This window comes from Microcaecilia unicolor, chromosome 1 (genome assembly GCF_901765095.1).
Source record: "Microcaecilia unicolor chromosome 1, aMicUni1.1, whole genome shotgun sequence".
NCBI classification, from domain to species: domain Eukaryota; kingdom Metazoa; phylum Chordata; class Amphibia; order Gymnophiona; family Siphonopidae; genus Microcaecilia; species Microcaecilia unicolor.
In genome coordinates, this window is record NC_044031.1 from 726016592 (window position 1) to 726043355 (window position 26764).

At 44.3% G+C, this 26764-nt stretch overlaps 1 protein-coding gene across 4 annotated transcripts in view; it reads left to right on the forward strand.

Annotated features, from left to right (window-relative positions):
* Nucleotides 1–201: 201 nt before the first annotated feature.
* The window catches only part of SH3GL3 (SH3 domain containing GRB2 like 3, endophilin A3), an 86526-nt gene continuing 59963 nt past the window's right edge, over nucleotides 202–26764 (forward strand). For 2 of the 4 annotated variants that reach the window (XM_030189621.1, XM_030189623.1), the window contains exon 1: nucleotides 202–288. In XM_030189621.1, the coding sequence (XP_030045481.1) occupies nucleotides 244–288 (45 nt within the window). In that variant the 5' untranslated portion in view covers nucleotides 202–243. The remainder of the gene's footprint in view (nucleotides 289–26764) is intronic. The other 2 variants (XM_030189624.1, XM_030189622.1) reach the window with 1 other exon arrangement.

Here is a 26764-nt window from a genome sequence, read left to right on the forward strand (position 1 = left end):
CTCCTTGCTGCAGCCATCCTGGTACCTCGCCCCAGATCCTCATTTGCATATCCGGGACCAACGGCCAATGGAACGCCGAAGGTGTTGATGTCACCGCTTGGGGGCGCTAGCTCGGTCGGGGCGGGGCTCTGGTGCTGGCTGGCTCCCATGTCTTTATTTATTAATTTATTTCTCTGTGTTGCTCACTGCTTCGTTCCTGTCCTTCGTCTTTTTGCTCGGTCTGCCGGGGCAGTGGGATAAACGATGTCTGTGGCAGGGCTGAAGAAGCAGTTCCATAAGGCTAGCCAGGTAAGAGCCACCGACCCACGGGCTCTGTTTTCTTGAGGCTGGAATCCAATAACGACTTTAGGGGCTCCCCCCCCCCCCCCCCCGTGACAGCTCCCCTCCCCCTTTTCACTGTCTCGTGTGCTCCTGCAGACAAGAAGCAACAGGGCTTTGTTGTCCCCTTTCTTTTCTTCGGCTGAGCAGTGCATGCTGCTCCTGCAGATCGAGAGGTTGAAAATGCAATGCCGACCACATTTTATCACAGTCCTGGAGACAAAACAGATCATACGCTGTTTATGGGGTGGGATTCGTGAACGGGTGTGTGGGTTGATCGGTTGAATCTCTGAAGTCGTTGAAGTCAGTATACACTGTATACTACACAGAAAGGGTTTTGGGGATGTTGATGATCAGAATAAAACAGTTCACGAACCGAACCGTGCGCTGCTCATCTCGGATCTGAGCGTGCACATTAAATAACCCTGCAGTCTCAGATGTTTGGTTGCGGTCACATTGGGAATAGTAATTTTGGTCCCGAAAGCTTGGTGCCGGGAACTGACAGAGATAAGAGAGAGATGGTCATTTACCTTTCATTCATTACAAATTGCTTTCGTAAACTTTTCTTCTTCAACAGTATGAAGAGACTAACAAGGGTGGGACCTAAGGAAAAAAAAAAAACCTAAGGGAATGTTCTGCCTATCTTATCGTAGGCGACAGCTTTCCCATCGCTTCTCATTGATCACAAATTCTGTGTTGATAGTTTGGCTACAGTTCATTGATTCTCCGCATGTACCTTCACTTCAGCTATACTTCGTATATTTTTTTCAGCAATTTATGTATGTATTAATATTCACTCATTTTGATATACCACCCAAAATCCTATGGCTGTTTATAAGTCAGAGGAAATGCATTTTCCAACCCTTCCTAGATACTTCTCCAAGCGAAGTATAGCGTATTTTCTTAAAATTATTTATTATCACAATGTGTCAATTATAATCTGTTATGATAGAAAGCTTGTTATACTACGTAAACTGCTCGCCTATTTTGACTCGATATTTATCAATAGTGAGTGAGGTGTGGTAGCCGTGTTAGTCCACAATGCTTATTTCCGATCTGATGAAGAAGGGCAACCTTCCAAAGCTAATCAAGAAATGTATTAAGTTATGTCCAATAAAAAAGGTATCATCTTATTTTCTTTTCCATGTTTTATTTTGTTTGATTTCTATTGATAACCTATCAATAGTGAAAAATTCCAACAATCTAGAATGGAGACCGGTAATTTTTGATAATAGTCTGGCTTCTTCTCATCCTATACTTAAGATTTTCTTTTTGAGATGAAAGGTTAAGAGAATACTTTTTATGTTGGTTATAATGACGATTTGCATTTTAATGAGTCACTCCTAAAAATAATTACTTTGCAGCTCTTTCTGAAAGGCTGCACAAATTAATTACTGCTTTTTCATCTGTTCTTACATTCCTTGCAGATGTGTTTGTTGTGTGTTATGTTTCACAATGGGATGTTTAGACTTGGGGATTTTGGAATGGCAGAATTTAAGTGGTGGGGGTAGTTGCTCCAAACCCACTGTAGCAAGGCATGAACTCCTTTCTGTATGAGTTCATGAAAAGGCGGATTGGGATTCTTTTGTTGGCCCCCAGCAAGAGCCATCTGTCTTCAAGTTCAAAAGATAGTATATGAACCTCTCCTTCTGCTGTTTGCCAACCTATGGTGACAGATGGGACTATCATAGTTATGTCTCACCTGGTTGGTTTTATGAATTTTCTACTTAATAAAATCTTGTAAATTTGAACTAATTTTTGATTTACATATCCTACATAAAGTATGTGTACTATCATTTCAGCACTGATTATGACTTGATATTCAAAGTGATAACTGATGACATTTCTCCAGTGATTTCAGGACGTTTACATTTGCGTCAACCTTCTTGCTTCCTGAGGTCTGGATCTTCTAGCATGCTTTGATGTTCCTTCATTTAAGACTGAGGGCGCCTTTTACTGTGGCGGTAAGCCCAATGCGGACTTACCACTCGCTTTACAGGAAGTATCGCTGGGCTACCACAGCAGCCCTGTGATACTTCCCACCCCTAGCGCCCCGCCTGGGGTGTACCCGGGCAGTTCTGCTCGCTGCCCGGTTACTGCCAGATTAATGCGGGAGCCCTTACCACCACCTCAAAGGGTAGCGGTAAGGGGCTCCCCCCCTGAAATGGCCCTGTGGCAAGTGCTTTAATTGTCGCACGGTCATTTCCTGAAGGTGGAAAATGTCTCCAAGGGGCTCTTTTATCAAGGTGTGGTAAGAGGCCCAGCAGTGGCATCGACGTGTGGAATTGCCATGCGCTGAGGCCCCCTTTTACCGCTGCAGGTAAAAGGAGTAAAAAAAAAAAGAAAATGGCCATGCGGTAAGTTCAGCACTTGCTGTACGGCCATTTCCTGGGTGAGCCTTTACTGCCTCCTATTTAGGGGACAGACTGCCTCTCCTCCTTTAGGTGTCAAACCAACAGCCCCAACAGCATCATCAGCAGTGATGCAGCTCATGCTAAGACTTTATATCACGCTTCGTTTTACCCCTGTTAGAGGAAAGAGAAAGGTAACATAGTAAATGACGGAAGATAAAGACCTGTACAGTTCATCCAGTCTGCCCAAGAAGATAAACTCATTTTACATGATATGTGATACTTTATATGTATACCCGAGTTTGATTTTCCTTGCCTTTCTTAGGGCACAGACCGTAGAAGTCTGCCCAGCACTATTCTTGTACTAAAAGTTCTGAAGCTAACATTGAAGCCCCTTAAAATTTACACTCCAGCCCATCCCTATCTATTCAGTCATGATCGGCATAGACCATAGAAGTCTGCCCAGCTCCCGTTTTGTTTCTCAATTACCGGTGTCACCACCCAATCTCCGCCAAGATTCCACGGAACCATTCCTTTGAACGTCTGTATCATATCACCCCTCTTTCTCTTTTCCTCCAAGGTATACATGTTCAGGTCATCAAGTCTCTCCTCGTACGGTTTGCAACACAAATCCCATACCATTTTCGTAGCTTTTCTTTGCACTGCTTCCAGACTTTTTACATCTTTAGCAAGATACGGCCTCCAAAACTGATCACAATACTCCAAGAGGGGCCTCACCAACGACTTGTAGAGGGGCATCAACACCTCCTTTCTTCTGCTGGTTATGCCCCTCTCTACGCAGCCTAGCATCCTTCTGACCACGGCCGTCGCCTTGTCGCATTGTTTTTTCACCTCCAGATCCTCCGACACCAACACCCCAAGGTCTCTCTCCTGAGTCGAGCTTACTAATCTCTCCCCTCCTATCCGGTATCTCTCTTTTGGGTTTCCGCACTCCAAGTGCATCACTGTACACTTCTTGGCATTCAATTTTAACTAATACAGTGGTGGAAATAAGTATTTGATCCCTTGCTGATTTTGTAAGTTTGCCCACTGACAAAGACATGAGCAGCCCATAATTGAAGGGTAGGTTATTGGTAACAGTGAGAGATAGCACATCACAAATTAAATCCGGAAAATCACATTGTGGAAAATATATGAATTTATTTGCATTCTGCAGAGGGAAATAAGTATTTAATCCCTCTGGCAAACAAGACCTAATACTTGGTGGCAAAACCCTTGTTGGCAAGCACAGCGGTCAGACGTCTTCTGTAGTTGATGATGAGGTTTGCACACATGTCAGGAGGAATTTTGGTCCACTCCTCTTTGCAGATCATCTCTAAATCATTAAGAGTTCTGGGCTGTCGCTTGGCAACTCGCAGCTTCAGCTCCCTCCATAAGTTTTCAATGGGATTAAGGTCTGGTGACTGGCTAGGCCACTCCATGACCCTAATGTGCTTCTTCCTGAGCCACTCCTTTGTTGCCTTGGCTGTATGTTTTGGGTCATTGTCATGCTGGAAGACCCAGCCACGACCCATTTTTAAGGCCCTGGCGGAGGGAAGGAGGTTGTCACTCAGAATTGTACGGTACATGGCCCCATCCATTCTCCCATTGATGCGGTGAAGTAGTCCTGTGCCCTTAGCAGAGAAACATCCCCAAAACATAACATTTCCACCTCCATGCTTGACAGTGGGGACGGTGTTCTTTGGGTCATAGGCAGCATTTCTCTTCCTCCAAACACGGCGAGTTGAGTTCATGCCAAAGAGCTCAATTTTTGTCTCATCTGACCACAGCACCTTCTCCCAATCACTCTCGGCATCATCCAGGTGTTCACTGGCAAACTTCAGACGGGCCGTCACATGTGCCTTCCGGAGCAGGGGGACCTTGCGGGCACTGCAGGATTGCAATCCGTTATGTCGTAATGTGTTACCAATGGTTTTCGTGGTGACAGTGGTCCCAGCTGCCTTGAGATCATTGACAAGTTCCCCCCTTGTAGTTGTAGGCTGATTTCTAACCTTCCTCATGATCAAGGATACCCCACGAGGTGAGATTTTGCGTGGAGCCCCAGATCTTTGTCGATTGACAGTCATTTTGTACTTCTTCCATTTTCTTACTATGGCACCAACAGTTGTCTCCTTCTCGCCCAGCGTCTTACTGATGGTTTTGTAGCCCATTCCAGCCTTGTGCAGGTGTATGATCTTGTCCCTGACATCCTTAGACAGCTCCTTGCTCTTGGCCATTTTGTAGAGGTTAGAGTCTGACTGATTCACTGAGTCTGTGGACAGGTGTCTTTCATACAGGTGACCATTGCCGACAGCTGTCTGTCATGCAGGTAACGAGTTGATTTGGAGCATCTACCTGGTCTGTAGGGGCCAGATCTCTTACTGGTTGGTGGGGGATCAAATACTTATTTCCCTCTGCAGAATGCAAATAAATTCATATACTTTCCACAATGTGATTTTCCGGATTTAATTTGTGATGTGCTATCTCTCACTGTTACCAATAACCTACCCTTCAATTATGGGCTGCTCATGTCTTTGTCAGTGGGCAAACTTACAAAATCAGCAAGGGATCAAATACTTATTTCCACCACTGTACATACATAAAAATAGAAACCTATTATATCTCTGCCTATAGTGACTAAAAACCTTATGTGATTAGTGTAAAATAATATAGCTGTATTCATATATTTGAACAGGGCTCAGAACTGGGTGCGTGAGTGAAGCTGTAGACCAGCTTATAGACACAACACCACTTCCTGCATCATCACACCGTCAGCCCTCCCTTCCTGCCTGAATCACGGTTAAGATCTAATTTTACTGATGGTCTAATGTTTACTTTGCAAGCAAAAACATCGTCCAATAGACCAATATCAGTACTTAGCTTGGGCTGGCTGGGTGCGGCAAGAGTGGGGTGCTCTGAACAACTATGCTTTGAACCCAGTTGTGTATTCTTTTTTCCTTATGCAGTGATTAAAAACCAAGTGGTATTGCCATGTTTTCTTTTCCTTCTCTGTCACGCGTGTTATGGCAGGAAACCTCCTGTCTCCCACAAAAATAACCAATGGGCTTTCAAGCTTTAGTCCGAGTATACCAAATGTGTTTGTGTTCGTTTTCTCTCTCTCTCTCTCTCTCTGTCTAATATATGGGGACAGACAGTTTTCCCAGTGGTATTGCAACATAAACATCTTTCTGCAGGAGGATTGTCCTTCAAGTGAGGAAACACTTCACAGGCTTTTTCTTTAAAGGAGATTTGCCTTAGAACTGGAACAAGCTGAATGAGAAAATTAACTTGTGATATGCTGTTTCGAACATAATAAATGGACATAGTTGCCTCACATCTATACAGTACATAATAGATTACTGAGCCTTACAGTATCTCAAATTGTTATTTGGTAACCTTAACAGCCATTATTGCTATACTGGGTCAGACCAAAAGTCCATCTAGCCCAGCATTCTGTTTCCAAGAGTGGCCACTTCAAATGACAAGTATCTGGCAGCAAAAAGCAGCAAGACTCCATGCTACTTACCCCTAGGGACAAGCAGTGGCTTTCCTGAGGTCTGCCGTAATGGCTTATGGATTTTTCTTCCAGGAATTTGTCTAAATCTATTTTTAAACCCAGCTATGCTAACTGCTTTTACCACATCCTTTGGCAACAAGTTCCAGAGCTTAACTATTGCGTAGAGTGAAAATTATTTTTAATTTGTTTTAAATGTTCTACTTACTAACTTCATGATGTATCCCCAAGTCTTTGTCCTTTTTGAAAAAGGGGGGGGGGGGGAACAAGTAGAGTTTGACTCATAGGGTTCTTTCCAACCTCTCTGTAAGTAAATTCATATATGTGCATGGGGGGAGGGGTACATTATGTATGTCTGTGCATGTGTATGTGCTTTGTGTGTACTTTCTGTGTGTCTGTGATCAGGAGAGGGAAAGGCAGTTTGAAAGGTGCAATTCCTTAATCACTATGGGGTCCTTTTACAAAGAGGCGCTATCATTTTTAGCACGTGCTAAACATTAGCGATGCCCATATGTTTCTGTAGGCGTCTAGCATTTAGTGCACACTAATCAGCGCACACTAAAAATGCTAGCGAGCCTTTGTAAAAGGACCCCTATACTACAGTGAATCGGTATACGTATACTGCAGCTGCTGGAACTCTCTCACATAGAAATGCAATGTGGCAGTTTTTGGAGGGGGTTCATTTCTCTATTACTACCCAACTTCCTCCAGATCACTTCCTCCCTTCTTGTGATTAGAGCTTCCTTGCAGTTGTCTGCTGCCACTGTCTTCCCATTAGCTGGATCCTACCTACAGTCTTTGCATTGCATTACATTAAATTTTTATATGCCGCTATTATCCATAAGGGTTCAATGCGGCTAACAAAGAAAGAAAATAGGCAAACCCTGTGAAATAACAAAGTGAATTCAAGCTATAATCAAAAATATAATCTAACCCATAGACCAAAGCCTCACCATAAAATAGAGCACTGGCTCCCACTTAGAGAACGCATTATGTTCAAGATCTGCACGATTGTACACAAAATCATTCACACAGATGCCCCAATCTACATGCTAAACCTTGTAGACTTGCCTCCAAGAAACGCAACAAGATCATCCCGCAAATTTCTCGACCTGCACTTCCCCAGTTGTAAAGGACTAAAGTACAAGCAGATGCATGCGACCACATTCTCGTACTTGGGCACGCAAGTATGGAATGCACTGCCTACAGACCTAAGAACAATCAACGAAACAACTATCTTTCGCAAATCTCTTAAGACATATCTCTTCAGCAAGGCGTACAATGAGAACTAATAGCCACAATAATCCACCCGACAATCCACTCAATTAAGATAACTCATCTACTATAGCTACCTAAATCACTCCTCTCCTTCTTCTTTTACCCTCATTTAACCTCTACACAACATTAAATGTATATGTCACCTTGCAATGACAATGTTAACAAAACTATGTAAGCCACATTGAGCCTGCAAATAGGTGGGATAATGTGGGATACAAATGCAATAAATAAATAAATAAATAAATATTTCTTAAAAAGAAAAGTTTATAAAAGTTTCCTAAAAAATAGTATAATTTTGATTTGTCCTTTTAAAAAAGGAAAAAAAAAGAGGGATAGAATTCCAACACCAAAGGTGCTTGATAAAAAAACATTAATTAAAAAACGGGGGCGGGGATCGTGGGATTTCTCAAGGAAGAGTTAGTAGGATGGGAACAGCTGAAGGAAGTAGAACAGCAATGGACAAGACGAAAAGGAGCTATAGTAAAGGCAATTATGGTAGAAAATTATATAACAGTAAGAGGAAAAGAAGGCCGCTCTGGTTCTCAAACATAGTAGCTGAAAAGATAAGGGAAAGAAGATTAGCCTTCATATAATATAAGAGGACTCAGAAAGTAGAAGACAGGTGAGAATACATAAGCAAAGAGAAGCTGGAAAAGCAGTCAGGAAAACAAAACAGCAAATGGAAGAAAAAGTTAGCTAATATGGTAAAATTGGGAGATAAGATGTTTTTCAGATATGTAAGTGACAGGAGGAAGTTCCATAATAGGGTTGTGAGGCTCAAAGCTGAGGGGGAGGAATATGTGGAAGATGATTAGGATAAAGCTGAACTTTTTAACAATTATTTCTGCTCTGTGTTCACGGAAGAAAGGCTGAGGGTAGGACTGCAGAAAACAAATGCTAAAAGGGATGGATGTGTTTGTGAGGAGCTAGCTAAGCTAAAAGTAGACAAAGCGATGGGGCCTGATAGGATACACGTGAGTGTGCTCAAGGAACTCAGAGAAGTTCTGGCAGCTTCAGTGCTTCCTTAGAGACTGGAGTGGTCCCGGAGGACTGGAGAAGGGCAGATGTGGGCCTTTTGCACAAGAGTGGAAGTAAAGAGGAGGTTGGGAATTACAAACCTGTCAGTCTGACCTCAGTAGTGAGTAAACTAATGAAAATGCTTCTAAAGCGGAGGATTGTGAGGTTTCTCGAAAAATGGAATGGAGGATTCGAGGCAGGTTTGTCAGACAAATCTGATTGATTTCTTTGGGTGAACGTGGGAGGGGTGCTAGATGTGGTATACTTAGATTTCAGCAATGCGTTTGACATGATTCCTCACAGACGACTGATAAATAAATTGAGTGCCCTTGGTATGGGACCTAGAGTAACAGATTGGGTTAAAAATTGGTTGAATGGAAGGAGACAGAGGGTAGTGGTAAATGGAGCTTGCTCTGAAGAAAAGGATGTTGTCAGTGGAGTACCGCAGGGATCAGTCCTCGGGCCGGCTCTTTTTAACGTCTTTGTGAGCAATATCGAGGAAGGGCTGTCTGGTGAGGTTTGTCTCTTTGCCGATGATACTAAACTCTGCAACAGGATGGACACCCTGGAGGGTGTGAATGACACGAAGAAGGACCTAGCGAAGCTGGAGGAATGGTCTGATATTTGGCAACTAAGATTTAATGCAAAAAAATGCAGGGTCATCCACTTGGGTACAAGAATCCGAAGGAATGGTACAATATAGGGCGTGAAGTGCTTCTGTGTTCGTCTTATTTTTTAACTTTCAAAGTATGAGAGTATATCCTCATTTTATCTTAAATTACATTGGTTACCAGTGGAAGCCAGGATCATTTTTAAAAATGTTTCTTTTTTTATTTAAAGGTTTGGTTCCAGCTTATTTTTTTTTTATCTCATTTTTGTTTTGATGGCAGATAAAGGCCAAATGGCTCATCCAGTCTGCACATCCTCTGTAACCCCTAACTCTTTCTTTTCCTAAGGGATCCTACATGCTTATCCCACGCTTTCTTAAATTCCACCAGTCCCCGACTCCACCTTTCCTACTGGTCATCCCTCTCTTTATGTACCCAAGCACCCTTCTGGCTTTGACCATTGCTTTTTCTACCTGTTTGGAAGCTTTAAGGTCATCAGACACAATCACCTCCTTTGGGAACCTACATTGCAATGCCGAGTGTCCGCCACTGCAGTGAGAGCAGGCATGACGGAATTTACAGGGGTGCCAGGTACACTGGCCTCCGTTAAATTGCCGACAATTTGGTCTTTAAAATATTTTTTCTGTCAAGCATGTACATGTTTGCTTATGATATTAGCATCAGTTTTTTGCTGTTTTCATTGTTTGTGAATTTTTCTGCGAGACCAACATTAGATGGTCCTTGAAAGCTTTTTAATTGACTTCCCCTGATAAATGGTGGTCCTGTGACCCTTTCAATTATATATCTTCTTATATATGGTGCTATTATTATATCTGGGATTTCTTTATGTGAGACTTGCATCAGATGGTCCTTGCAAGCAGTTTGATTACTGTTTTCCCTGATATGCAAAGGTCTTTCAGCGTTGTGGTCAGGATTAGATAACCTTCTTAATTATAGATTTTATAAATGACTGCTGTCTTATGTAATATTTATGGTTTATTAATACGTGATAGACTGCCAAATCTAAAATATAATAGGCCCAGGGTTTGTAATAACATAGTAGATGACGGCAGATAAAGACTTGTACAGTCCATCCAGTCTGCTCAACAAGATAAACTCATTACATATCATATGTGATATCTGGTCTTGATTTTTCCTTAATAACAAATACTGGGAAAACTTTTAAACAAAGTACTCACTCTTTAACCCAATACCCCACGTACTCCCTGTTGTTCAATCAATCCTACAGTGGGGGAAATAAGTATTTGATCCCTTGCTGATTTTGTAAGTTTGCCCACTGACAAAGACATGAGCAGCCCATAATTGAAGGGTAGGTTATTGGTAACAGTGAGAGATAGCACATCACAAATTAAATCCGGAAAATCACATTGTGGAAAGTATATGAATTTATTTGCATTCTGCAGAGGGAAATAAGTATTTGATCCCCCACCAACCAGTAAGAGATCTGGCCCCTACAGACCAGGTAGATGCTCCAAATCAACTCGTTACCTGCATGACAGACAGCTGTCGGCAATGGTCACCTGTATGAAAGACACCTGTCCACAGACTCAGTGAATCAGTCAGACTCTAACCTCTACAAAATGGCCAAGAGCAAGGAGCTGTCTAAGGATGTCAGGGACAAGATCATACACCTGCACAAGGCTGGAATGGGCTACAAAACCATCAGTAAGACGCTGGGCGAGAAGGAGACAACTGTTGGTGCCATAGTAAGAAAATGGAAGAAGTACAAAATGACTGTCAATCGACAAAGATCTGGGGCTCCACGCAAAATCTCACCTCGTGGGGTATCCTTGATCATGAGGAAGGTTAGAAATCAGCCTACAACTACAAGGGGGGAACTTGTCAATGATCTCAAGGCAGCTGGGACCACTGTCACCACGAAAACCATTGGTAACACATTACGACATAACGGATTGCAATCCTGCAGTGCCCGCAAGGTCCCCCTGCTCCGGAAGGCACATGTGACGGCCCGTCTGAAGTTTGCCAGTGAACACCTTGATGATGCCGAGAGTGATTGGGAGAAGGTGCTGTGGTCAGATGAGACAAAAATTGAGCTCTTTGGCATGAACTCAACTCGCCGTGTTTGGAGGAAGAGAAATGCTGCCTATGACCCAAAGAACACCGTCCCCACTGTCAAGCATGGAGGTGGAAATGTTATGTTTTGGGGGTGTTTCTCTGCTAATGGCACAGGACTACTTCACCGCATCAATGGGAGAATGGATGGGGCCATGTACCGTACAATTCTGAGTGACAACCTCCTTCCCTCCGCCAGGGCCTTAAAAATGGGTCGTGGCTGGGTCTTCCAGCACGACAATGACCCAAAACATACAGCCAAGGCAACAAAGGAGTGGCTCAGGAAGAAGCACATTAGGGTCATGGAGTGGCCTAGCCAGTCACCAGACCTTAATCCCATTGAAAACTTATGGAGGGAGCTGAAGCTGCGAGTTGCCAAGCGACAGCCCAGAACTCTTAATGATTTAGAGATGATCTGCAAAGAGGAGTGGACCAAAATTCCTCCTGACATGTGTGCAAACCTCATCATCAACTACAGAAGACGTCTGACCGCTGTGCTTGCCAACAAGGGTTTTGCCACCAAGTATTAGGTCTTGTTTGCCAGAGGGATTAAATACTTATTTCCCTCTGCAGAATGCAAATAAATTCATATACTTTCCACAATGTGATTTTCCGGATTTAATTTGTGATGTGCTATCTCTCACTGTTACCAATAACCTACCCTTCAATTATGGGCTGCTCATGTCTTTGTCAGTGGGCAAACTTACAAAATCAGCAAGGGATCAAATACTTATTTCCCCCACTGTATATTACCAAAATATTTCAATTTCTTTAATATATAAATATAAATATAAACAATACAAAACATATAACCCCACAGTACCCACAGTATTCCTAAAGATCTCCCCCAACCAATCCCGATCATTCACACACATACATAATCCATATCCCAGCTGTTGTGAAATATACACAACTAGATGCAAGCAAATACAGATTTCATAAACATTTTCTACTGCATATTCCAAATTCTAAAGCCAACAGGCTCAAATGACTGTCCTTGATGACTGTCCTTTTAAATATTCAACATAGCAGCCAATGTGGTACTACGTCAGTCAAAAGGCCTGCTCAAACCAACTGCTGGCAACCCTCCATGTTGTTAAGGAGCTTCATATTTTAAACATCCATGAGTATAGTCCTCTGTGTGATAAGACCGTCAGTGATTAAGGGATCCGGCTACTGAGAGCACCTTCAGCGCGTCCTTAATCAAAACATATTCTCACTTTCGGTTCTCAATGCGAGACCGCATTTCACTCTTGGCTTCCTCAGGAGAACCACAACCGACAACCCAGCGGGCTGTTTCCCAACTCTGAGTAGACAGGAAAGGACAGTCATCAAGGACAGTCATTTGAGCCTGTTGGCTTTAGAATTTGGAATACGCAGTAGAAAATGTTTATGAAATCTGTATTTGCTTGCATCTAGTTGTGTATATTTCACAACAGCTGGGATATGGATTATGTATGTGTGTGAATGATCGGGATTGGTTGGGGGAGATCTTTAGGAATACTGTGGGTACTGTGGGGTTATATGTTTTGTATTGTTTATTTTTGTTTATATTTATATTTATATATTAAAGAAATTGAAATATTTTGGTAATATAGGATTGATTGAACAACTTGATTTTTCCTTGCCATTTTCAGGGCATAATCCGTAGAAGTCTGCCCAGCATTGTCCTTTTTCTAAAATTTCAGAAGCTAACATCAAAGCCTCTGAAAAGCTCCACTCCATCCCATTCAAATCTATTCAACCATGATCAGGGCACAGACCATAGAAGTCTGCCCAGCACTGGCCTTGTTCTCCAACTTCTAAAGCCGTATCTGTCCAGCAAGGATCAGGGCACAGACTGTAGAAGTCTGCCTAGCACTGCCTTTGCTTCTCTGGTGCTGCTTCTTAATCTCCGCTAAGCTGCTTTGGATCCATTCCTATTAAACAGGATTCCTTTGTGTTTATCCCACACATTTTTGAATTCTGTTACCGATTTCATCTCCACCACCTCCTGCAGGAGGACATTCCAGGTATCTACCACCCTCTCCTTGAAAAAATACTACCTGACATTATTCCTGATTCTGCCCCCTAGCGCCTTCCTGTCTCTGGAAAGGTTTGTTTGAAGATTAATACCTTTCAAATATTTGAAACACGCATCGTATGACCTCCACAAGTAATTCACCTCTCAGTGGTTATCTAAATCTATGCTTCCAAACACCTGACCAAAAAAAAAAGTCTTCAATAAAGATTTAAATTTCTTATAAGAACTTTCGGCCCATATATACTTAGGCAGATGATTCTACAGCAGTGGCGTACTAAGGGGGGGGGGGCAGTGGGTGCGGTCCGTCCCGGGTGCACGCTGCTGGGGGGGGGTGTTGCGATCCTGTCCGCTACGTTCGTTCTGTGCTCCCTCTGACCCGGAACAGGTTACTTCCTATTCCAGGGCAGAGGGAGCATGGAAGCGAACAAAGCGGACAGGCGCGCGGCACCCCCCACCCAGCAGCGTGCACCCGGGGGGGGTCTTTCGCCAGAGGGTGTCCTTTCGCCGAGGGGGGGGTTGCGCTGCACCCGGGGGGGGGCGGGGCGTATCGGCGATACGCCCCGGGTGTCAGCCCCCCTAGGAACGCCACTGTTCTACAGCAACAGGGCCAACCAAAACAAAAGCACTGCCCTGCATAGATTCTACGTGGAGACAAACAAAGCAGATCAATCAGTGATATGGTTTTGAACCATATCACAGATTGATCTGCTTTGTTTGTCTCCACGTTGGATTTTGCGGATCGCTTGCCATCTTGTTTCTTAGCTGCATAGATTCTAACCAGGCTGCTGTGGGGGGGGGGGGGGGGGGGGGGGGATGTGGGAGAAATCTACAAATGATCACCAGGAGACCTAAGTGCCCTTTCCAGTATAAAAGAAGACATTTAACACACACAAGCATTGTGGTGTCCACTGGTAAAATATGGTACAGAGTCTAATAATGGGCCAACTAGACTACTGTATATTTAGGTTGTTCAAAATTTTTATTGAGAAAACTACAGACTATCCAAAATATGGCTGTTTGATTAATTTTTTCTGCAAATAAGGGAGAGTGACACTTGATACGCCTTCACTGGTTGCTGGTTGAGGCCCACATACAGTTTAAATTATGCATAAATGGTTTTAAATATTTTGTATGTCGGAGCCTTTTCATATATGCTAAACCTAATTGGTTTTCCAAGTGTTACTAGGTTCAGAGTAACTAGAAATCCTTTAACATTAGTTTCCTAATCCTAAAAGTTTACGTTATGAAAAGGTCCTTTCTACCAGCTTCTTTTATCTAGCTGCCCAAATTTGGATTAGTCAGGATTATTGATGCGTATTTTCGGTTTAGAAGGTTTTTAAAATCTTCCCTTTTTAGAAGAGTCATTATAGTAATATACTCCCCCCCCCCCCCCAATATTCATCCAGTGATGGTCAGCAGTTTTTTTTAAACGTTGACTGTCGCCAGTTAGATTAGCCATGGATATTTAGTGCCAAGCCAGGTGTGGGCACTGGCACAATACCCAGGGCTCATTTGAATAGCCATGGCCGCCAGAGCTTATGCAGATCCCAGCCAGTATTCAGCTGGGATCTGCATAAAAAGTTTATGTGGGTCCCGACTGAATATCGGGCTGGCATCTGCATAACTATTTCATTTTTATTTTTAAAACTCTCACAGTCCTCTTCTCCCACCCCCCCCCCCCCCTCCACTGCCCCAGGCTGTGATGCTCCAAGCCCATCCCCTCTCCTCCCTCCTGGGCCTACCTTTCTCCCTAGTAGTCCAGTGTGGTGGGGGAGGGTTGATGGGAGCAGGAGCTGTAGTACCATGAGTGCCCTGAGAGCAGTAGCCATTTTAACGTGGAGCCGTAAGGGCAGGAGTGAGGGAGCTGTGCTCCTGCCCCTATTGCTCCCCCCCCCCCCCACTGTATCACCAGGGAGACAAGTAGGCCCGGGGATGGGGAAGGGCTTGGAGCAACATGGCTTGGGGAGGGGGGAAGAGGATAGGAGGGGACTATTTGAGAAGCCAGGAGGGGGATTGGGAGGGGTTAAAAAAATCCTAAATTAGGCTGCTTAGCTATGCGTGTGCCGGCACTGAATTTTGCAGCATTCGCATAACCCTGGGCTCCTCCCCAGTACTGCCCCCAACGCCACCCCTGACTTGCCCACTTTTTAGTTGGGTAGTTTGTGGGGATATTCAGTAGCACTCTCCGGTTAAATGACACCGAATATCCTCACTTAGGTGCAGGGCCGCCGAGAGGGGGAAGGCAGGGGGCAAAATTCCCCAGGCCTGGGCTTCCAAGGAGGGGAGCCTGGCACCGATCTCTCTCTCTCTCCTGTTCCTGACGGGACCCAGGTGATCGTGTCCCAAAAGGAGCAGGAGAGAGAGAACTCCGGTGTCGGGCCCTCCTTGGAGGATGGGGAGAACCCGGAGGAACAGACACTGCAGATCTTCCTCCAGCACTGCTGTTCACTCTGCCCATTGCTCTCTAAGCGGTTGCTTTTCCTCTCAGGCTGTGCACACTTGGTTTTCAAACCGAGCATGTGTTGAGAGAAAAAGCAGCCGCAGGGGCAGGCAATGGGCAGAGTGAAGAGCAGTGCTGGAGGAAGACCTCTTCTGCTGGCGGGGCTTCGGGATCCCCATCAGCCAAGGTATTTGCATTGCAGTTGTGGCAATCTGGGGGGGGGGGGGGTGTGTGGCTGCGGTGGCCTTGCCCCAGGCCCGGCTCAGTCCCTTGGCGGCCCTGCTTCAGAAGTGATTTAAGCAGGCTGGGGAGCATAGGCGTAGTTTGACTGTTTCATTTGGGGGGGGGGGGGCAAAGGATGGGTGGAGCATATTAGCATATTCATTTGCATATATACATATGCAAATGAATATGCTAATATGGAGGAAGGAATTGAAATTTACAGGCAAAATATCACAGATGCACATTTCAAAAAGCTGACATATTTCAATTAATAAATTCTGAATAAAATACTTTTATCTACCTTTGTTGTCTGATCATTTAGTTTTTCTATTCGCTTTGGTCCCAGTGTCTTCTGTTTTATGCAGTGTCTTCTTTCCAGTAGGCTTCCCTCTGCTCCCCACCCTCCCAGTCCCATCCATCTCCTGCTCCTTCCCTCTGCTCCCCACCCCTCCCAGTCCCATCCATCTCCTGCTCCTTCCCTCTGCTCACCTCCTCTCCCAGTCCCATCCATCTCTTGCTCCTTCCTTCTGCTCCCCACCCCTCCCAGTCCCATCCATCTTCTGCTCCTTCCCTCTGCTGTGCCTGACGTCTCCCAATCCCATCCATCTCCTGGTCCATCCCTCTGCTCCCCACCCCTCCCAGTCCCATCCATCTTTTCTCTGCTCCTCACCCCTCCCAGTCCCATCCATCTCTTGCTCCTTCCCTCTGCTCCCCACCCCTCCCAGTTCCATCCATCTTCCCTCTGCTGCCCTCCCCCCGCGAGGTCCAGGATTGTGGACTCCGTTTACCCCCTCTCTTCTTCAACCTTTCTGTGCTCCTGGCAGCGGTAGCGACGTACACGCTGCCTTCGGACTGCCCCGGAAGCCTTCTCTTCAAGTTCCTGTTCCCACCTATGCGGGAACAGGAACTTGAAGAGAAGGCTTCGGGGCAGAGCCGAAGGCAGCGTGTACGTCGCCACCACTGCCAGGAACACAGAAAAACTGAAGAAGCATGCTTGCTGCCTGCACCGGAGGGAGGGAGGAAGAGAGGGGGTAGACGGACATGCTCGTCTCCGTCCGCTTCGCTTCCCTGCCCTCTGTGTCTGCGTCCCGCCCGAAAGGAAATTATGTCAGAGGAAGGCGGGACGCAGACAGAGAGGGCAGGGAAGCGAAGCGGACGGAGACGAGCGCGTGCCTGCTTGTTTTTTTTATAAACTACTGGCGCGGCGGCGCCAGTCTCACGTCGTCGTCGTTTGGGGGGCATTGCCCCCCTCGCCCCCCCAGTCTACGCCCATGCTGGGGAGGCACCAGCCTTGGTTCTTTACAGTCACCATATAAGCACGCTCGACAGATCCACACATATGTAGCTATTTAAGGGTTTTTTGTTTTGTTTTTTTAATACCATCCATTTTGTAATTAGAGATCCTCTGTGTTCATCCCACACCTTTTGTTAGCTATATTAGTTTACCTGTTATGTATGTTAATTCTTCAGAATTTGAATCTCTTTGATTGTAATATGCATAGATTATAATCTGGTAGATGCAGATACAGAGTATAAGAATATTTGTATCTTTATTCAAAACACCACTGGTAACCAATGGTAATGCACAAAGGTGTCACATGATCAAACCAGCGAGCCCGTCACAACACTCGAATAACTGCTGCTGAAGCATCTGAACAATTGGACGTTTTTGATCTACACGTTTATAGAAAGCTCACTATTCAAATAAAAGTTCCTTTAATCTCAGCCACTGGTTGATATCGTGCTGCTCTTGTTTCTTGGACTGCAATTTCTTGTGCCGTCATTGCAATCATTTGAGGGTTGACTAGAGAAAGTGGATCAGCAACTGATGTCCAGGGACAGCAGCAGGAACATCTCCAGGTTGCAGGGTGGCCCTTTGATAATATTATGGCTAGACATCAGTAGGGAACACTAGGGGGCCTTTGGCCTAGGTCAGTGATGGCGAACCTATGGCACGCGTGCCAGAGAGGGCATGCAGAGCCCTCTCGGTTGGCACGCGCGCCGCCCGTCGCCTCAGCCCGTTCCAGCCCTCCCTCCCACCCAACCGGCGTCAATCATTCCTTACTTCCTCCCTCCCACCTGGCACCAGCCCGCCCGGCCTGCATCCCTCTCTCCGAGCACGAAATTTAAAAGTCTTCCCTTAAGGCAGCGTCAGCAGTAGCAGCGAAAAGTGTGCTGCTGGTTTGGCGTGCCTTCAGCCTTCCATCTCTCAAGCTCTGGTCCTGCCCTCATTTCCTGTTAGGGCGGGACCAGAACTTGAGAGACGGAAGGCTGAAGGTGCGCCGAACCAGCAGCACGCTTTTCGTTGCTACTGCTGACACTGCCTTAACCCCGACAAGGGAAGACTTTTAAGGAGAAGATCCTTTAATTTTAAGGCAGAGCTGGCACTTAACGGCAAATGGGGGCAGTCCTTGAAACAGCCCTGATAAGGGCGAAACATGCATGTCGGGCAGTAACACCAACCCCTGGGTCCGATGTATTTTTAAGATGAGTATTTGTTAATTAAACTTCAAATAAGTGAAGAATAGTTATAAAAAGTAAAAAATATTGGTAAAGTGAACCGATGAGGAAAGGTGTGCAGGACTCATTGCCATTCACTAAATTTGGTAATGTGCACAACTGAGGTCACTAAGATATAGAGAAATGAAATAAATGTTTGAAATATATCGTTAGAAGGAAAGTGAGTGGGAGCTGGTTTAATATATAAGTGGATGATATCTAAAGCCCCACGTTGAATTGATTGGAGAAGGAGCCATTGTGTCTGTTTATATGCGCCATGGCTGGTGTAAGGGGGTGTGGCTATCATAGGGGTGGAGTCATATGTGGTGACCCCGCCCATAATGAGTACCGGCACTTCACGATAAATAATTAGATTTTGGGTTGCTGTTTGGGCACTCGGTCTCTAGGTTGTACATGTTCATATATAACAACCTTCTTTCCCTTTAGATTGAACCCTCTGGTACTAAGAAGTTGCCAGGACTTAAGGCACAAACCCAAAGGCGTTCACACAGAGGAGCAGGAGGCTGGAGAAGTTTAGGGATAAAATCAGGATGTGGTCTCAATCTTGCTTAGCTTCTGAGATCAGATGGATTCAGGGTGGAGTAGCCATAGGCAAAGGCACATTGGTAAAAAAAGACAAACGGAAGTTGTAGCACACCCAGGAATTTTCTCACTAGAGACCTAGCAAAGGGCAAGGCAGAATGGGAGTTCTCAGGTTTAAGCAGTTTCAAGGAACCAGTCAGAAAGTTGTTTCAGATTGGTTCCCTGACCATGCAACCTTTCTGAAACTGTTGAAACCCGAGGACTCTCATTTTGCCTTGCGCTTTGATAAATCTCGTGTGAGAGATCTTGGATGCATTACTACTTTTTTTTTTCCATATTACTTACCTACCTTAGTCTGTCTGATCTCAGAAGTTAAATTGGATCAAGCGTAGCTGCTACTTGGATGGCAGACCACATTCCTGATCATTCTGTGCTTCTTCAGCCTCCTACTATCTGGCAGCCAGCGCCTAATGCTAGTTCATGTGAACATCTTGGGGTTTGTGCCTTAAGTCCTGGCAGCTTCTGAGTACTGCAGAGCTCAACCCAAAGGGAAAGGAGGTTTTTATAGGTGAACATGTACAACCTAGGCCAAGGGGCCCCAGGTGATCACTGCTATGGTGTCATCTGGCCATAACAGTACTAGGAAAAGTGATATTTTCTAGTGTCAATTAAAACAGGTGTTTTATTAGAGTTGTTTTATCGATATTTTAGCTAAAATCTCAAATCAGAAGCCCTAGTTATGTGCCGATGGGGGTTAGTGGTTAGGGTGGTGGACGTTGGTCCTGGGGAACTGAGGAACTGAGTTTGATTCCCACTTCAGGCACAGGCAGCTCCTTGTGACTCTGGGCAAGCCACTTAACCCTCCATTGCCCCATGTAAGCCGCATTGAGCCTGCCATGAGTGGGAAAGCGCAGGGTACAAATGTAACAAAAATAAAATAGATACTATTGGAGATTCTACATGGAATGTTGCTACTATTGGAGATTCTACATGGAATGTTGCTATTCCACTAGCAACATTCCATGTAGAAGGCTGCGCAGGCTTCTGTTTCTGTGAGTCTGACGGCCACATTGGTAATCTGCAAGGGCCAACTTCCATGTAGAATCTCCAATAGTAGCAACAGTGGAGGAGTGGCCTAGTGATAATGGAGGAGTGGCCTAGTGGTTAGGGTGGTGGACTTTGGTCTTGAGGAACTGAGTTCGATTCCCACTTCAGGCACAGGCAGCTCCTTGTGACTCTGGGCAAGTCACTTAACCCTCCATTGCCCCATGTAAGCCGCATTGAGCCTGCCATGAGTGGGAAAGCGCAGGGTACAAATGTAACAAACAAAACACAAAAAGGGTTTGATTTTCATGGAATAGGTCCCACAGGGTGTCGACACTTCCAGCTTTTGAACTGTTACCCTTTTTTGTCGCAGATATTTCACACATTTACACTCCTTGAAACTGATATCTGTGGTGTTATTTCTCAGTCTCACAGTTCCTTCATAATTTATAAACCTCTGCATTAGACATAGGGTTCATTGCATTACATTTCAGCTCTTGTAGTCTGCAAACTACCTATTCAGCTCATTGCAGATAACAAATTAAGGGGTCCTTTTACAAAGCCACGGTAAAAAGTGGCTTGTGGTAGTATGGGCATGTCTTTTAGGCACGTGTTAGACCATTTGTTTTACCGCGACTGGGAAAAGGCTGTTTTTTTAATGGGCCGGGAAATGGGTCTGTGCTAATATTAAAACTAACACGTGCCTATTTACAGCCTGAGCCTTTACCGCCATCCATTGACCTAGCAGTAAGGGCTCACGCCCTACCCATGCGGTAATCATGCAGCGCGTGCCAACTTGGGCACGCTGCCGGATACCGCTGGGAACACCCCCTCACGGTAGAAAATTAGAAAATTGTTTTCTACTGTGGAATTCGGCACACGCCAAAATCTGAATTACCGCCAGGTGCATGCGCTACCCCAGCATTAGTGCCGACTGGGTGTGCGCTACCTGTGCGTTAGCCCTCCTGCGCCTTTGTAAGAAGACTGGGACAATCCAGAAATATACATTAAACCACAGTCAGTTAAACTTCAGAATGGAGATAGCACAGATTTAATTGTAATCCACAAAAATGAAAACAACTATAGCAGTCTGAAAATATATGTTAAAGCTGCAATAGATAAGCTTCAAGATGTGAACAGCAGAGATTCACGAAACAGTACTGTCTTCATGCTAAAGATTCAGGACTTGCTGATATCAAGAAAATACTACTACTACTACTTAACATTTCTAGAGCGCTACTAGGGTTACGCAACGCTGTACAAATTAATAACTAAGGACGGTCCCTGCTCAGAAGAGCTTACAATCTAAAGGACGAAATGTCAAGTTGGGGTAGTGTAGATTTCCTGAATAGAGGTGTTGTGATTAGGTGCCGAAAACGACATTGAAGAGGTGGGCTTTGAGCAATGATTTGGGTAGGGAGGGGGCCTGGCGTATGGGCTCAGGGAGTTTATTCACGCTCATTTGATTAGTTTCTTTGAATATTAATGAAAGGATTTGCATCTTCAAATTAGTTTAAATTTTAGCATGATATCCTTAGTGTTGCCAATTAATTCTGTTAATTGAAAATATTAGAGCGGAACTCAGTTTACAATACAGGACAATTTGTTTTACAAATTAATGCATCCCATGACATTTCAGGCATAGACACTGAAATGCATTGCATGAAACCAGTATGTTTGTTCTAAGGATAGCTTTTCCTGAAACCACTCCTGGTCTTATTCTGAATTTGAATTCTACATGTCCGTTCTTTATTTTTCTACAAGCACAGTGCACACTGTCTTGTTTTTCAGATCACACCCTTGAAGAATGAGTGGGCCTGGTAAAGTTCAGCTGATCACTGTAAACCTCGCCTTCCACAGATGTTAAAGTGATTTCTCAGCAAGGGTTGAATCATTGCCTAGGGTTTAAATAATCACTAGAATTTTTTTTTGCTAACTCAAAACGTCAGCTAGGTTGAAGTGCATTCTTGGAGGCGTATTGTGTTTAAAATAACATGTAATATAAACAGAAGGACTAAGGGAAACTTTGAATTCAAATTGATTCTCTAAAATTTAGGGTTTTGCATGTACTGTGGCAAATGTATTGACTGCCAGCTGCACCCCAACCCCTCCAGTTCTTGCAACAGGTGCTATATGCTCTCATAGTGACTTTCTGATAGGCCCAGCGGAGGATTAAAGGGTTTAATCTTTTTATTAAGTTTTTAAAAAGGTATGGTACTTTTTATAGTAGTTATACACAGGGCATCGGAGTTGGAAGCAATTTTGGGTGGGGTTGGTAAAAATGTACAACATTATATAATATGGCAAATTTATCATTTTATGCTTTATCATCTTTATTCTGGGTCTAAAGTACTGGTGGCCTAGTGCCCCCCCACAAGCCCCCACACCCTCATGGACAGTGACACAGGGGGGCTGGAGGTCCAGTGGAACTCCAGCCTCTCTAACCCTCCCACAACACCAACAAAAAACTCTGGTGGCCCAGTGGACTACATATCACACCCCCACGCGCCCTAGTGGCCCTCTCCCCCCCAATACCTCGTGGGTGATGGAGTAGCACTCCCTCTTCTTCTAGCACTGCCTCCTGGAATGCACTGGGTGGGCCTTCCCTACTATATAAGGGAGTTTCTCCTTTATATGATTGGGAAGCCCTGCCCCTGGGCAGGACACCACCATTTTGGAGGTGGGGCTGGAAGAGGAGGGAGTTCCATCACCCATGAGGTACGGGGAACCTGCTAGACCACCAGGGCAGGTGGAGGGTGGGGTTTGTAGCCCACTGGGCCACCATGGATTTTTTTTTCTTTGTGGCGCGAGGTTAAGGGAGCTGGAGATCCACCGGTCCTCCTTTCCGCCGTGACCTTGTGTTGGGGAGTCAGGGGTTTGGGAGGGGCACTAGGCCACTAGGGCCTTGGAAGTCTGGGGGTCTACTTGACCCCCAGGATGGACAGTAGCAGCCTGACCTGACAGTGACAGCCCAGGCAGCCTTGCAGGGGAGGAAGAGCCTTAACCCTAATGCCAGCTCTGAGCTGGCGTAGGGTTAAGGCGCTATTTGGCCCGTGTGATCAGAGCGCAGTTCTCTGATCATACAGGTGGAATACCGGAAAGCTTATTTAAATCTAATTTAAATGAGCACTGTGGTATTCCCTTTGTGCTCGTGGCGGAGCCCTCTGATCATCAGCGCTTAATAAAATGCGGGTGCCAGTGGCCTCCAGTGCCCACATTTAGTTTTCATCATCAAAGCGTTAGATTGGGAAGAATTTAGAAATGGGTTAAATAAACAAATTGATCATCTTGAAACCACTTATTAGGAAAGAGTCTAATATGCTAGAATCTACAAATTTGCAATGAGATTTGTATGCTGCTGGCTAAGGCAATGTATTTTAATCTGTTCTGCAAATTAATATTAACTAGCTAATTAAAGACTGTTTTACAAGAGAAGTAGATACACACAAGGCAACTGCTTGAGTGAGAGAGTAATCTGAAAATGGGTGAATATAAGCAGTCCTTGCTTGGGTACTGAAACATTTACAGTATTTCATTTTTAATGAAAATATCCATAAACCCAGGGAAAAAAAAGTGTTGGTAAAACAGGTTAATAAAAAATTTGTGGTTTCCCAGATTGAAATATTTCCAGCTTGCGTCATCTGATTTAATGTACAGTGCACTCCATTTAAGTGGGAGTCGGATAAGCGCATGCTCTGTTTAACTGCATGCTGTACTTTGGTCTCATTTTTGGCGCCATCAATTTCTATGGGGACAAACTTTGGTTTAGTGCACCACTGATAAGTGCAAGATTCGCTTATATGCATGGTTTAAGGAAAGTTACCTTTCAGGATTCTCACTGTGAAGTCACTGGTACAGTGTCCTGGTCCTGTAAAATGCTGACCAACAGGTGTGGGAACCCTACTGGCACCAGTATTGTTCATGTGATGTCTATGTAAATTGTAAATGTCTATGTAAATACACCTGTTGGTCAGCATTTTACAGGACCAGGACACTGTACCAGTGACTTCACAGTGAGAATCCTGAAAGGTAACTTTAAAACCATACAAGAACGTAAGACCTTTGAAGTCAGAATGACTGAATATTTTAACACCCAACAGAAAGGACTTAACAAGGATCTGGGGTTCCTAGCCCATTATAAACCATAAAGCTGTATTTCTCTCCACCCCTCACCTATCCACACCCATCCTGTTAGAATATCAATGATATGCTTTGATGTCCCCATGCATACCTCCTACCCACCCCCATCCTCCCACCCTGTCAGACTGTCATAGTAATGTTTGAATGTTTTCACTTATATACACTGTCAGCTAGCACATTTGCTTATTTCCGATCTGACGAAGAAGGGCAACCTTCGAAAGCTAATCAAGAAATGTATTAAGTTATGTCCAATAAAAAAGGTATCATCTTATTTTCTTTTCCATGTTTTATTTTGTTTGATTTCTATTGATAACCTTAAGAGTGGACTAACACGGCTACCACACTCCTCTACTTAAAAAATTAGAAAACAAACAAAGTCAAGCATCTATTACTAAAGAATATGGTGTCAATCCCAGTCAAATTTCACGTATCTTGAAGCAGAAAGATCAGCTTCTGGAAGACTGGCAAAACAATAGAAATCCACACAGGAAACGTAAATGGGTAGGAAAAGCTGAGGATGTAGAAGATGCCCTTCTTCGGTGATTTTCTCAAGTCAGGAGCAGACAGTTTCCTGTCAGTGGTCCACTGCTTATGGAGAAAGCTAATCAGCTAGCTGAAAGTCTTGGACTAACTGAATTCAAAGCCGCTGTTGGATGGTTGGAAAGATGGAAGGAGAGGAACAACATAAAATTCAAGAAACAACATGGTGAAAAACAAGACACTGATGACTTTGGTGCTGAAAATTGGGTTCTTTCAGTTCTTCCTACCATCTTGAACGAGTTTGCACCTCGTGAATTTTTCAATGCTGACGAAAACAGTCTATACTGGCGAGTGATTCCTGATGGAACACTTGCATTCCAACATGCCGAAACTACAGGAAGTAAAACGTTGAAGGACTGACTGACGATCCTCCTTTGCTGCAATATGAATGGGAGTGAGAAGATGGAACCACTCGTCATTGGAAAGAGCAAACAGCCCCGTTGCTTCAAGAATGTTAAGCGACTTCCTGTGTCATATGAGGCTAATGCAAATTCATGGATAACTGGTGAAATTTGGAAGCAGTGGCTAAAGAAGTTAGACACTAGAATGCGGGCACAAAAGCGTCAGATTTTGTTGTTTTGTTATAAGTGATGATGTCAGGCTGTCTAACGTCAAGGTGGTCTTCCTGCCACCAAACAGTATCTCTCTGATCCAACCTATGGATCAGGGCATAATAGCCAATTTCAACCAACATTATCGGGCTCTTGTGCTACGTCGTCTGATGAGCGTTATGGATGACCAGACTGACAAGGATAAACGTGCTGTTGAACTGGCTTGTAATCTATCGCTGTTGGATTCCCTATATATGCAGAAAGAAGCCTGGAATCATGTTACACAGGCAACCATTGTGAACTGCTACAAGTGGGCAAGCTTTGTTAAGGATGTGGAGAGGGATGAAACAGATGCAGCTGTTGCAAACGCTCCAGATGAACAGGCTATTGACATCCCAGCCGGTGTTACTGAAGAGGAGTTTCATCACTACGTAGCTGTTGATTACGATCTACAAACAGCTGACGACCGCACTGATGTCGAGATATGGGTTTACACGCAGGCAATGGCTGATGATGAAACAGATGATGAAATGAGCAGCAAGGCACATGCTGACGAAATTCAACAACCTCCTGTCACTTTTGGAAGAGCGCTGGAGAGTCTCAACACCGTGCGGGCCTATCTGAAGGCCACTGGATGTCAGTGCTATGACAGTTTTTACCATTTGGCAGACGTAGTCTATGGAACTCACAGACACAAGAGTGTACAGAGGGCTATGATTACTTCAAGTAAGCCTAACATCAGTTAACGGAGACTGTATACTGTATGTATAATAAACAGTACTGTACATATGTTTATCAGATGTCAAGCTTCTTTGGGTCACAACGGTTAAATGCACGCTCCAGTTAACTGCACCCCTGCACTTAAGCGGATTGCACTGTATATACTGTATGTAGCAGTAGAGCCCATTCTGATCATTTTGAGGGTTTGTAAAATGAACATCCTTTTGTTTCTGTTGAAGAATGCAGCAAATCTGACTGAAATTTTGTGATGTGGCACTGACTGGTGCGACTTGTCTTATTCAGTCCAGAAATGCAAAATTGCTTTTAGTTACTGGATATCTTTATATTACAGTATTTACATCTGAACAGAGGCTTTTTGTCTGCCATAGAAACATTTCACTCAGTAACTGTAGACAATTAAACAAGTAATAGATACATTTTGTGTAATTACTAAATTAATGCAATTTCACATTAAATTGGCAATATTTTAGGGTAAGACAATGCTTTTTTCTCCCATTGATATTTTTTGGTAGCTTTTATCTAGGTTACTCAGATAGTGGATGTTTTAATAAGGGGACTTCTCACTGATATTACATAAAGAGCAGAAAAGCTAAAGTCAACCTTATACAGGGTCCTGTTTACTAAGCCACACTAGGCACGCAAACTTTTTAATGCGTGCCAAAAATTAGCTTGTGCTAACTAATGGGTGTCTCTGTTGTTAGCATGAGCTAATTTTTAGCGCGCCTACAGCGTGGCTTAGTAAGCAGGCCCATAGTTTGCAATATGCATACATCGAATAGCACCATTGACGTTTGGTAGAAACAGCAATTTTAAACTCTGTATTTTGTGCTCATTTTTCTAC